Source organism: Trichechus manatus, unplaced genomic scaffold (assembly GCF_000243295.1).
Source record: "Trichechus manatus latirostris isolate Lorelei unplaced genomic scaffold, TriManLat1.0 scaffold00028, whole genome shotgun sequence".
Taxonomy (NCBI): Eukaryota; Metazoa; Chordata; class Mammalia; order Sirenia; family Trichechidae; genus Trichechus; species Trichechus manatus.
The window spans coordinates 486730-499870 of record NW_004443964.1 but is presented as its reverse complement, the minus strand read 5'-3'; the positions used below and the strand labels follow the sequence as shown (position 1 = coordinate 499870).

At 50.2% G+C, this 13141-nt stretch overlaps 2 protein-coding genes across 3 annotated transcripts in view; both read left to right on the top strand.

Annotated features, from left to right (window-relative positions):
* FN3K (fructosamine 3 kinase) overlaps nucleotides 1–11449 on the top strand; it is a 12631-nt gene extending 1182 nt beyond the window's left edge. The window contains exons 2-6 of one of the 2 annotated variants that reach the window (XM_004374069.2): nucleotides 3062–3213; nucleotides 4499–4590; nucleotides 4997–5079; nucleotides 9683–9805; nucleotides 10882–11449. In XM_004374069.2, the coding sequence (XP_004374126.1) occupies nucleotides 3062–3213; nucleotides 4499–4590; nucleotides 4997–5079; nucleotides 9683–9805; nucleotides 10882–11220 (789 nt within the window). In that variant the 3' untranslated portion in view covers nucleotides 11221–11449. The remainder of the gene's footprint in view (nucleotides 1–3061; nucleotides 3214–4498; nucleotides 4591–4996; nucleotides 5080–9682; nucleotides 9806–10881) is intronic. The other variant, XM_023729172.1, reaches the window with a different exon arrangement.
* Nucleotides 11450–13042: 1593 nt separating this feature from the next.
* TBCD (tubulin folding cofactor D) overlaps nucleotides 13043–13141 on the top strand; it is a 200748-nt gene continuing 200649 nt past the window's right edge. The window contains exon 1 of the mRNA XM_004374331.2: nucleotides 13043–13104. The gene's annotated coding sequence lies outside the window, so the exon portion shown is untranslated. The remainder of the gene's footprint in view (nucleotides 13105–13141) is intronic.

The following is a 13141-nucleotide window of genomic DNA, read 5'->3' as shown; positions in this document are numbered from 1 at the left end:
GGGACCTGGAGGTCCAGCTGCTGGGGGGGGGGGCGGGGGGCTGGGAGGGAATTGCAGAGGGACCTGGAGGTCCAGCTGCCTGGTAGGGCAGGGGACTGGATTCTTCCATGTGCTCGCGCCCCGCATCCAACATGGAGACTCCCCCCGAATTCCCACCTGCTGTGGACTTCACTTTTCTCCCCCCAGTTGTCTGACTCCGAGCCCACCTTCATGCCCCCCTGCAGTCACTCAGGCCGAGGATCCCGCACCAGCCCTCATTTCCTTTCTTCTCTCGTCACCCCCAGTCTAGCACCCCTCAGACCCCTCAACCGTGGATGCTGCTCCTCCGGCCTCCTGGTCCCTGTGCCCACCCCCCGAGGATGCCTGCACAGCCCACCTAGTGAGGCCCTCCCCCAAGCCAGGCTGGAGACTGGGCTCCACCCCATGGGGACTCTTAGTTGGAGGGAGTGGTGATTAGCGGCAGAGCTGGGAGCTGCCACATCCCGGCTGCGGAAACTTGAGCTCATCCCTCTGGGCCTCAGTTTCCCCATCTGTAAAAAGAGGCTGCAACGGTGGCCGGCTGTGCGGGGGTGCTCTGTGCTGTGTGCTCCGTGCTGCCTGGAGGTGTGCCAGTGGGCGCCCCGTGGCCCTGACAAACAGGAGCTGGGACTGCTGATACTGGCTGTGGTGCTCCACCCTGCTGATGGGGAAGTGGCCTGGGTTGGGGGTGTTTCTCATCCCCAGAAGCCTCTGGCCTGCTCCTCCCTGGCCCTCCCGGCTCCCCCTGGCGGCCTGTCTGCTCTCCATCCCCCTCCTCCCCATCTCATCTCCTGGCAGACCCTCAGTGAGAAGACCTCCCAGCACTGGGTATACATGGGAGGTGCTCTGGTGACAGAGGTAACAACTGACCCATGGGTCTGTCTGGGCTGGCCTAAGGCCAGGCCAAAGGGCAGCTGCACAAGAAGTGTAGACTCCTGGGAGGTGGAAGCTGGAGCGGCCTGGAGAGGAGGCCCAGGTGACCCCTCCCAGAAGGGACGACCACGGCCACAGGCTGATTGCCTCCCACAGCCACACGGCAGGTCAGCGCAGGCCTGGAGAACACCGTGGTCCACCCACGTGGACAGTCTTGTGGGCAAGCTGATGGAGGAGGGGCAAGGCACAGGGGTAGGAGAGAGGGAGAAGGGAGGGAGAAGGGAAAAAGGGAGAGGGAGAGAGAAAAACAGAACAAAGAAGGAAAGAGACAGAGAAAGAGACACAGGGAGAGAGAAAGATTGAGTTTGCACTATGCCTTGAAAAGCGTTCTGATCTTTTGGAATCCAAATTGTACTTCACCTGGGGAAAGGTCAACTCTACCCCAGCGCCTCAGGGTTCTCGGGGTTCCTCTGCAGCCCACCCCACCCTTTGAAGACCGAGGGCCCTGAGGGGTGGGCTGAGCCAGCACAGTTTGACTGGGAGAAGCATCAGAGCCTTCCAGGAGGACCGCCTGTCCCTCTCTGGACACGGAGGGCAGAAGCCGTGCAGCCCAGAGTCCGCCCTAGGTCGTGGCCACCACGTCCTCCCTCCTGACCCTGGGGAACATGAGGTTTGTATGGAGGCTGAGAGGGGAGCTGGAGGGCGGAGGAGTCATCCTCAGGCAGGTGCTGTGGGACCTGGCAGTGATGGGGTGTCCAGGGAGGGAGGTGCCCAGAGTCCTGCTTTGGAGGTTTGGGGCAAGGCCACTGGGCACCGAATCCTCCTTGTCCACTGAATGTCCCCTCTGCCCTCCTGCCTCACCCTGGCCCTCCCTGGGTCAGATATGCAGCCCCTGGATCCACCCTCTTCCCATAACGGGTCTACCCAATGCTCTGCCTTGTCTATAGCCAGCCCGAGTAGCCCTGAGGCACCCCAGCTCTTCTCAGAGAGAGACACCCCTGAATCCCTGGCCTCACCCCCCCCACCCCCCTGAATTTTGCAGCCCCAACAACATGACAGGCCTGCCCATGGCTGACCTCCTAGCTCGGCCCATGTCCGCTCAGCGACTATCCTGGGGAGGGGGCCACATCACCAGGGCTGGGATAGGCCGAGGAATCTAATTTCAACAACAAAACCCTTCACATGAGGATTAGTCTGCCCACCAGAAACAGGTTTGGGTTCAGGGCTCACACTGGCCTTGGAACCTTCCAGGTGGTCCCTGAAAGCTCCTCCAGCCAGGACCCCCACTTGCCCTCTGAACCCTCGGTGCCCATCAGTGACGTCACTAGGGTTGGTGTCACCCTCCCCCCACCCCGTGGTCCTCCTCCTGTACCAGATCATACAGAATCCTTAGTCATGTTTTTTGCACTGTTTTTGATTTTTCTCCTTCTCTTCCTTTAATTATGACTTCATTCTCAAAAAATTTCGACGTGGGTTTGCAAATACTAATTACCACAACATCATAGGTAAAACACCAGAAAATTTGACAAAATTATCTACTGTGAAAACACAGGCAGCCCCGAAAACAACAGTGAGTGTCATAGGGCGTGCGGACAGCCATGGGTTCAAAGCGTCACTGTAGTTGGGTGATGATGATAGCTCTCTGATCAGGGCGAGTTAGATACAAATAGTAAAATAGCATAGAGTTTCAGCCTCCTAGGGGTACTAATACGTGTGAGCTGGGCTTACGAAAAATGTTTTGTTGTTCTAACTAACTACAAGGATAGTTTTATTTAAAATAACGAATTTCTGCTGAAACTGCACAAATAGACAATCCTGCTGGTGTCACCCCCTCTGACAGTGTCACCTGGTGTCCTGCTGGGCGCTCAGTAAGCGCACAAGGTGTCAGTGGGCCTTCCCTGACGGGAGCAGCTCCCCGCAGCCCCACCTTCCCGGCCCTGGCCTCTCACAGCGGGGCTCACTGTCGGCGTCCTGCCCACCACCCGGCCCCAGGCTCAGCCTTGTTCCTGCAGCCCCTTCCTATCCGAAGGGCCACTCTGTACGCCACTGCCTGCGGGGCAACGCCTTGCTCCCTGGTCGGTTTCTGGCAACTGACGGTCATGGGCTCTCTGGCTCCCGAGGTCCTACTCGGGTCGGAGCTCGTGGAGCTGACACACGTGTCTGGACGCAGGCGCGGCAGATGTTCGAGGGGGAGAAGGCGAGCCTGGAGGCCCTTCAGGCCACAGGCCTGGTGCGGGTGCCTCGGCCAGTCAAGGTGATCGACCTGCCAGGAGGCGGGGCCGCGTTCGTGATGGAGTACCTGAAGATGAGGAGCTTGAGCAGGTGTGTGCACACACGTGTGTGCACGTGTATATCTGCGCACGTGTGTGCACTCGTATGTGTGGGCACGTGTACACGTGTGCATGTGTGTACATGTGCAAATGTGAGTGTGTGTTTGTGTGCGTGTGTGGATGTGCAAGAGAGAGACACAGAAGACAGAGACACAGAGAGAGAATGAGGAGGTGTCGCCTGCACCACCCAGCCAGTGGCAGGGCCCAGGATCCCAGTCCGCCCTTCTCAGCGGAGACAGAAGTTACTGCTTTCTCGAATAGGACGTTTGTTTAGGTTACTTTTGGCTTTAACGAGGCTGCTGTAAAACAAGCACGTTTCAAACCGTCACCTGCTCCAAACCTTAACGTACATTAACGACAGCTCTCTCTGGGCAACCTGAGGTCTGATTCTATCAGTTATCTGGAGACGTATTTATTTATTTTTTTCTAATTATAAAATCATACACATTCATTGTATAAAATGTGGGAAACACAAGCTTGTGTAAAGAAGAAATAAAAGCACTCGTAATTCCATCAGCGGGTACGGCACTATGAACATTTTGGTGTATGACTATCATCCCAGTCTTTTTCCTCTATGATATACATTGTTTTTACAAAAACTGGGAACTGATTTTTCACTTACCACTACTTTTTGAGCATTTGCTCCTTAATCTGCAGTAACTCCTAAGACTTCTCTTGAACCCACCAGCCTACTCCCACTTAGTGGTTTTATACCATTTTATTCTTTGGAAAGGGTCATAACCTGGAGTTCACGTTTAACTTTTTAAAAAACGGAGAGTATCTTTTCTTTTTTAAAGGAATGTAGAACAATATTCAACATTAGATAGGACAGAAGTACCACAAGCAGGTAGCTTTAACAAACAGAAGTTTATTTTCTCACAGTTTAGGAGGCTAGAAGTCTGAATTCAGGGTGCTGGCTCTAGAGGAAGGCTTTCTCTCTCTGTCAGCTCTGGAGGAAGGTCCTTGTCTCTTTGGCTTGTTTCCTGGTTCCTTGGAGATCTCCATGTGCTTTGGCATCAATCTTCCCCCATCTCTGCTTCTCTCGCTTGCTTGTTTAATCTCTTTTTATATCTCAAAAGAGATTGATTTAAGACACACCCTACACTAATCTTGTCTCATTAGCATAGCAAAGACAACCTATTCCCAAATAGGATTATAACCACAGGCATAGAGATTAGGATTTACAACACATATTTTGGGGGGACACAATTCAATCCATAACATTGGGTTTTTAAAAAATTTATTATTATAATTGGCTATATTTCTTCTTTCCTCAGTCAGGCATCAAAACTTGGAGAACAGATAGCAGATTTGCACCTTTACAACCAGAAGCTCGGGGAGAAGTTGAAGGAGAAGGAAAGCACAGTGGGTATGATCAGATGGATTTCATGTCCCTTGAGCCAGCCGCATGGTCCCCCCAGATGAGTGCTCACTGAGCTTCATCATGGTGTTTCAATAATGAGTTGACTTGCACACCATCTCCCTTTACACTGCACTTGAAGAACGAGATTGTTAGATGAGGATTTTTATGGGGCTGGTAAGCTAGTAGAATTGGCTCATGGCTCCTTTTATACCCAGCTCTGCTGTCCAGTGTGCTTGACACAGGAGTGTCGTGGCTGATCCATATGTTGACTAACTGCTACTGTACGCAACACATCTTTAGTCCACCCATGTTCTAGCAAGTACTGCCCATGTCTGTACTAACATTTTGCTGCAGTCTAGCATTTAACAGAAAGACTGAGCAGCTCTTTCAGACCAAGGATCTCTGCCGACAGGCCAGAGGGCTGGGTGTGCGGAGCCCCAATATGTGACCAAGTTTGGCTTCCAGACTGTGACCTGCTGCGGCTTCATCCCACAGGTGAGTGCCTGGATGGGACATCCCTGCTTAGCTGATAACGGTCCTGGATGCCTAAGCTCTGGTCTCCCCACTCCTTTTATGTGGCAGAGTGTCAGTCCCCCAAGCACTAGCAAGATTGTCTTCCTGATTTCTGAAAGCAAAGTGTGCACTGAGATACCTGGATGATGGAGCTGACTTAGAGGTTCACTGGGCTGGGAGGCTGTGGAGCAGGTGGAACAGCATTCCAAGCAGTGTGAACAGCAGGTGCAGAGGCTGTAGCGCAGGAGGGAATGTGACGAGAGTGAGGGACCAAGGGAGGTGGAGCCCAGAGAGTGGGGGATGGGGAGCCTGCAGGAGACCTTGGCCCTCGTCCTGGGGGAGCCCTGCACTGTTTTGAGGGAGGTAGGGGCTTACTGATGGCCACAACAGGCCAAAGACTGGGGAGGTCATCAGGCCTTGGATGCCTGGGTCCAGCTCACTGCATGGGGCATGTTTGGGACAGAGGCACTGAAGCAACTCACCAGTCATCCTGAGGAGGTGGCCAGGTGCGGGGATCCTGTGGAGAAGTGGGGCTATCGAGAGGTTGCTCTTGACCATAGGGTGGCCAGGGGTGAGTCTCTGGGGCACAGATGTCCTAGGTGGCCCAAGTATCACCAGCAGCTGTGGTGACCTCACTGGTGAAATTGAGTGTGTAAGAGGATGTCCCACACTGGGGTCCCACCCTCGGAATCTGGGGAAGATGGTCCTGGATTACGCCCTGGTCACTCAGCTCTTCTCCCAGGGCTTCTCTCTTTTTTAAGTACTGAGATATAATTCACTATAGATCAGTTTGTATTTTCTGAACTGAAGGTAACTGGAATGATATGATATGTACTCTTTCATCTGGCTGCTTTCACTCAGCATAATTATTGATCCATGTCATTAAAGTATCAACAGTTCATTCCACTGTGCGGACATACCACAACCTGTTTACCCTTCACCTGTCAAGGGGCATCTGGGTCATTTCCAGCTTTTGCTTTTACAAATAAAGGTGCTATGAACATTCATGCACAAGTCTTTGTGTGGATAAATGCTTTTATTTATCTTGGATAAATATCTAGGAAGAGAATGACTGGATCAGATGGTAGTGTATATTTAATTTTTTAAGAAGCTTCCATACTGTTTTCCAAAGTGGTTGTGCCATTTTACACTCACTCCCACCAGCAGTGTGTGAGAGTTCCAGTTGCTCCACATCCTCACCAACACATGGTATTTTTAATGTTAGCCATGTTAGTAGGTGCGTACCGATACCTCGTTTAAGTTCTAACTTGCATTTCCCTTATGACTAGTGATACGGACTGTCTTTTCATGTGCTTATTTGCCAACTGTATATCTTCAGCGGTGAAGTGTCTATTCAAACCATTTGCCCATTTTGTGAATGGGTTGTTTGTTTTCTTATTATGGAGTTTTGCAAGTTTATATAATTTATGTAAGTCCTTTATCAGATATGGGGCCCTGGTGGCACAGTGGTTAAGAGCTGTGGCGTGCTATGGCTGCTAACCAAAACTGGCAGTTTGAATCCAGCAGCCACTCCTTGGAAACACAATGGAGCAGTTTTACTCTGTCCTGTAGGGTTGCTATGAGTTGGAATTGGCTTGACAACAATGGGTTTGGTTTGGTTTATCAGATATATGATTTGCAAATATTTTCTTGTAGTTTGAGGTTTATTTTTTCTTGTCTTAAAAGTGTCATTTGAAGAGCAGAAGTTTTAAATTTTTTCTGGAGTCCAATTTAAGGATTTTTTTCTTTCATGAATCATGTTTGGCATTGTATCTAAGGAATCTTTGCCTAACCCAAGGTCACGAAGATTTTCTCCAATGTTTACTTTTAGACATTTTATGATTTTACATTTTGGACTATGATTCATTTTAACTTAATTTTTATATATGATACAAGGTATAGATTCAAGTTCAGTTTTTACGTATGGATTTCCAGTTGTTTCAGCACCATTTGTTGAAAAGACTGTCCTTTCCCCACTGAATTGCCTTTGTACCTTTGGTGAAGAACACTTGTCTGGTACATGTGTGGGTTGGTTTTGGATTCTCTGCTCTGTCCCACTGATCTGCTTGTCTATCTTTATGCCAGTATCACACTGTCTTGATTACATAATAAGTCTTGAAATCAGGATGTGTGAGTCCTCCAACCTGCTCTTATTTTTCAGAGCTTTTTTGGCTATTCTAAGGCCTTTGCATTTCCATATAAATTTTAGAATCAGCATGTCAGTTTCTAAAATAAGAAAAAAAAAGCCTGCTGGGATTATTTTGGAATTGCATAGAATCTATAGATCAATTTGTGGAGAACGGACAACTTAATAATATTGAGACTTTTCATATGTGAACATGGAATAGCTCTCCACTTATTTAGGTCTTCTTTAATTTCTCTCAGCAATGTTTTGAAGTTTTCTGTGGACAGGTCTTTCATATCTTTTGTCATATTTATCCCATTTTTAATGCTATTAAAATGGTAGTTTTTAAAATTTAAATTTACAGTTTTTTGTGTCCAGTATATAGAAATACACTTGATTGTTTTCAGTTGATTTTTGTATAGATCTGTATTCTGCAACTTTGCTAAATTCACTTATTAGTTCTTGTGGCTTTCTTTTCTTCTCTCTCTTTTTGAAATTCCATCATATTTTCTACATAAACAATCACGTTGTCTGTGAATAAAGACAGTTTTACTTCTTTCTTTGAAATCTGTATGCCTTTAATTTCTTTTCTTCTTTCTTCCTTTCAACTTCCAGCTTCCAGTACGATGTTGAATAGAAGTGGTTAGAACAGGCATCCCGGTCTTGTTCCTGATCTTAGGGGGAAAGCTTTCAGTTTCTCACTATTAAATGTGAGATTAGCTGTAGGTTTTCCTTGGATGTTCTTTATAAGGTTGAGGAATTTCCCTTCTATTCCTAGTTTTCTGACAGTTTTTAGGAATAGGTATTGGATTTGGTCACATGCTTTTTCTGCATCTATTGAGATGAACATATGATTTTTCTTTTTTAATTTGTTAATATAGTGAATTGCATCGGATTATTTTGTGAATATTAAACCAACTCCACTTGGTTGTGAAGTAAGAACCTTTTTATATATTGTTGGATTCTCTTTGCTAAAATTTTGTTTAGAATGTTTGCATTTGTGTCTATGAAGGATGTTCTTCTGTAGTTTTGGGTTTTTGTAATGTCTTTGTCTGGTTTTGGGAAAGTAATGCTGGCCTCAAAGAATGAGTCGGGATGTAGTCTCTCTTCAATTTTCTGGAAGAGTTTACATAAAGTTGGAATTATTATTATTTTTCTTTAGATGTTCGTTCGAATTCACCAGTGAAGTCATCTAGGCCTGGAATTTTCTTTGTGGGAAGGATTTTAACTACAAATTCAATTTCTTTAATAGTTACAGGGCTATTCATGTCATTTACTTCTTTTTTGACTGAGCTTTGGCAGTTTGTCTTTCAAGGAGTCTGTCAATTTAAGTTGTTGAATCTATTGACATAAAGGTGTTTATAATCTTTCCTTATTATACTTTCAATATCTGTGATGTCACCGCTCTCATTCCTGATATTGATAATGTGTCTTCCTTGTTTTTTTCCTGATAAAGCTGGGTAGAAGTTTATCAGTTTTACTGATCTTCTCAAAGTGAAAGGGGCTGCGTGGAAATTTCGTTTATTGTTTACTGCCAGCAGTAAGGCCTAGCTTCCTGGGGATTGTGGTATTGTTAATGCCTAGCTTGCATTGTTCACTTTTGCATGCTCCTATGACTTTTATCCCCTCCCCCTTGCTTTCCCATGACTTTGAAGTTTAACTGAGTTTCTCTTTGAGAGGTAGAATGACCTTGGAGGGTAGAGTTACTCATCTGCGACGTGATAATAACATAATAACGGGGCAAGACTAACTTCAAGGATTGCCAGGTGCAGAATGTAACCACCGGAAAAAAGCTATAATCTTTTCCATATAAAAACTTTCAGCGAGTCTCCAAGGGGGAGACAGGTCTTTTGGAGGAGCTCATTTCCCTCTGTCTCCTGTATATCAATATAGAATAAAACACTCTCGCTGCTCACCTCACCCGTTTCAGTATTGGCTTCTGCGGCAGGTGGCTCAGACTCGCCATTGCAGTAACAAAAGCTTTTTGTTACGTTGCTTTTTTTCTGATTGTTTTTCTGTTTTCTATTTCATTGCTTTCTAATAAGATATTTATTGTTTCCTTTTTTTCTACTTTGGGTTTAATTTTCTCTTTTCTAGTTGCTTAAGGTAGAAGCTGAGGTCGTTGATTTGAGATCTTTCTCTGCCTTTTACATTTAAAGTGCATTTCTTGTAGAGAGTTTACAGTTGGGTCTTGCTGATATGGTTAGGGTGAAGTCTATCGTCTTGCTGTTTGTTTTTATTTATCTCATCTGTTCTTTGTTCCCGGTTTCCTTTTGCTCTGCCTTCTTTTGGATTAACCGAGTATTTTTGAGTCCCTTTCCTCTCCTTTGTTGGCCTGTTAGCTGTAACCATTTGCTCGGTTCTTTCAGTGGTTGCTTCAGGCTTCAGGCAGAATTCCATGTGCGTCTCTGTCCCATGGCTGCTGGCCACAGTGCGGGCCTCTTTCCTCTCGCTGCCCAGGTGAATGAGTGGCAGGAGGACTGGCCGACCTTCTTCACGCGGCACCGGCTCCAGGCGCAGCTGGACCTCGTTGAGAAGGACTACGCTGACAGAGAGGCACGGGAGCTCTGGTCACAGCTACAGGTGGGGTTGGCCTTTCTGGGAAAGGGGGTGTCTTCTCACAAGCCCACCCCATCGGTGTGGAGCTGTCTGGTAGACTGCAGCCAGAGCAGGGCACGCGGGGCTTGGAGCAGAGCTGCCCACGTCATGGACACGTTTAAGCGCCTGAGTAGTGGCTTGATGGGGAGCTGAGGACATGCTTGACTCCCGAGTGCATCTCCCACCTGCTAGGCCACCAGGTTAGCCTTAATCTTGCCTTATCTGGAAAAAACCCAAAAAACATACAAACAAACAAACAAACAAAAAAACCCAAACCCATTGCCGTCAAGTTGATTCCAACTCACAGTGACCCCATGTGTGTCAGAGAACTGTGCTCCACTGGGTTCTCGATGGCTGATTTTTCTAAACTAGAAAAAGTCCTTTCTTCTGAGGTGTGTCTAGGTGTCATCATGTGAAGTGGAGGTGATTGAAATAACAGTGCCTGGCTCATGAAAGGTGGCAGGTATTACTACTTTTATTGCTGAACAACGCTTGTTCAGTCATACCCTGTCCCTCCTTCTCTGCCCAGGGGCAAGTGTCTCCCAGCCTAGTGAAAGCAGGTGCCCCAGAGTGACTGCTTTCAAAACACAACTCTCAAAATGTTAAAAATGGAATTCTCCTATCAACCTGTGGTGACCATGATGAAAGAGATTTTATTTAACCCATTACTGAAGTAGCTAGCAGGATACAAAAGAGATGCAGACATATCTGTGCAGTGAAATGAAAGAGTAGTGGAGAAAGTGCTAGGTACAAACTGCTTCATGTCGCCTAGGACAACCAAACCGTAACCTTCGGGGCTGTCTTCTCTACTGAACAGTGTCAATGCCCCACATTAAACTTTATAGAAGTGTGAAATGCCTAGACCTAAATTAGTGCTAAATAGTCAGTCAGATGTTTACATTCCCCTGAAGTTAGGGGACTCTTATCCTTGGTTTGGTTGACACGCAGTGTGACCCTGGACGGACAAGTGGTCACCTTTGCCTTATTTCCAAGTCCTGGATGGATAATGAGATCGTGGCCCCTGAGTCCCATGATACCTCTGTGCACGTTTGTTTTCCTAGGTGAAGATCCCGGATCTGTTTTGTGGCCTGGAGATCATCCCTGCCCTGCTCCACGGGGACCTCTGGTCGGGAAACGTGGCCGAGGATGACATGGGGCCCATCATTTATGACCCGGCTTCCTTCTACGGCCACTCAGAGTTTGAACTGGCAATTGCCTTGATGTTCGGGGGGTTTCCCAGGTCCTTCTTCACCGCCTACCACAGGAAGATCCCCAAGGCCCCCGGGTTTGACAGGCGGCTGCAGCTCTACCAGCTCTTTAACTACCTAAACCACTGGAACCATTTTGGGCGGGAATACCGCAGCCCATCCCTGGGCACCATGAGGAAGCTTCTGAAGTAGCAGCCACTGGCATCCTGTGCCCTAGCCAAGGGCGCCCTCCTCGTTTGCAAATAACTAATAAAGCACTTGGAAGCCGGGGGTCTCCAGGGGTCAGACCACTGTGTCTTAGCGGTGCCTTCACCCTTGTGGGCATGAGAGTGCCCCACTGTGTCACTATCCTCCCCATGGGGGCCTGGACCACCGGGAAAGGTCACCAACAGGCTCGTGACATTTCATAATCTGGGGGGAGTTTTGGAGTTGGGTGCAGAAATTAACGCAGACCTGCCTTTGCTTAGGCTGAAACTGGTGCCATTTTGTGATGGACTGGACTCGGGCTCCTGTTTCTGGCTCACACAGAATTGGGGGCTGCCAGTGGGGAGTGCTGAGTGGGGCTCCAAGTCCACCCCACCAGGTGGGGCAAATGGAAGGAAGGATCCCCATGATGTGGGGACCAGGCATTAGGGCTGCAGCCATTGCCTGCCCTCTGCACTCCTGCTCTTCAGGTGGTGCACGTCCCTTAAACCAGAGTTTCACTGGATCAAACAGGAGAGGGAAGGCGGAGAGCCTGGGGCAGCAGGATGTCTGCGTGGCTGGGGTGTCCATGGTGTCCGGGTTCCTGGGCTTTCATTGTTGAACGGTGGGTGCCAGAAGGGGCGGCACCCACGTGCGCGCCTCTCAAGACAGGAGCACGTTCTTCACGACCACCACGTCCTTGTCACACCTGGCAAAAGCATCAGTTATTTCTGGCGGTACAAGTGCCTGCATGTCCCTCCTTTCTGGGAAGTGTGGTGGCATGGCGGGTCCATGTGGCCGGGAGGCCGTTTCCCAGCGCAGACAGGTGAATCTGTTGAAGACTTCCTGGAAATACGTTCCCCGAAACGGGTTCAAAGGACAAACTGCCCTGGTCAGCAAACCCACGCATGCTGAACGGGGAGAAAAGGGGCCACGCTGTGAGGAGCCTGACGGCGGCGTCTTCTGGCCGGCCCAGCGACCTCACACTGCCAAGGGGGGGCGGCCGGGCGGGTCCTGACATCCCTCCTCCTCCGAGCGCCTGCCACATACCGCGGCCCTGCCGGCCGACCACCGACGGGAGGTCTGACCCGAGTTCGCCCCGCCCACAGGCCCAGACCCCGCCCACAGGCCCAGACCCCGCCCACAGGCCATACCAGGCTCAGAGACCCAGACCCCGCCCACAGGCCCAGACCCCCACCCACAGGCCCAGACCCCGCCCACAGGCCATACCAGGCTCACAGACCCAGACCCCGCCCACAGGCCCAGACCCCCGCCCACAGGCTCAGACCCCCCGCCCGCAGGCCCAGACCCCGCCTACAGGCTCAGACCCCAGCCCACAGGCTCAGACCCCCGCCCACAGGCTCACACTTCCCGCCTACCCCGCCCTCGCCCAGCCCCTGACTGCGCCTCACCGCTCTCGGATCCGCCCAGGCGCTACCCACGGGCTCAAATCGGCCCCAGCTGCGACTTCGCCCAGGACTTTGCCCCACCCTGGACCCACCTCGCTCCGGGCCCCGCCTCTTACGCACCTAGGCTCCGCCCCTGCCCCCGTTCTCGGGTCCTCGCCCCGCCCCCGACTCATCCTGGCCTTGCCCCGCCCGGGGTCCCCGCTCCCGCTATCCGCTCCTGGCCCCACACTGTGCCCTCGGCTGGTCAGCACTGCGCCCCTCCCAGGCTCCGCTTCGCCGGAGGCTCCGCGCCCGTCCTGCACCCAGTCCGACGGCAGCGCCGCTTTCGCGCGCGCTGTTTTGGTGGCTGGCGCGCTCCGTATCTGGGCCGGCGTGCGAGGTCGGAGGTTGTGGGGCGGGGCTGGTGCCGGCTGCTGCTGCCTCTGGAGCCTCCTCAGCCTCCTTCTTCATCCCTCATCCCCGGTGCTCGAGCGGAGCCGGAGCCGTGAGTGCTTGAGGCAGGCGCTGGGGGCGCGGGGAGT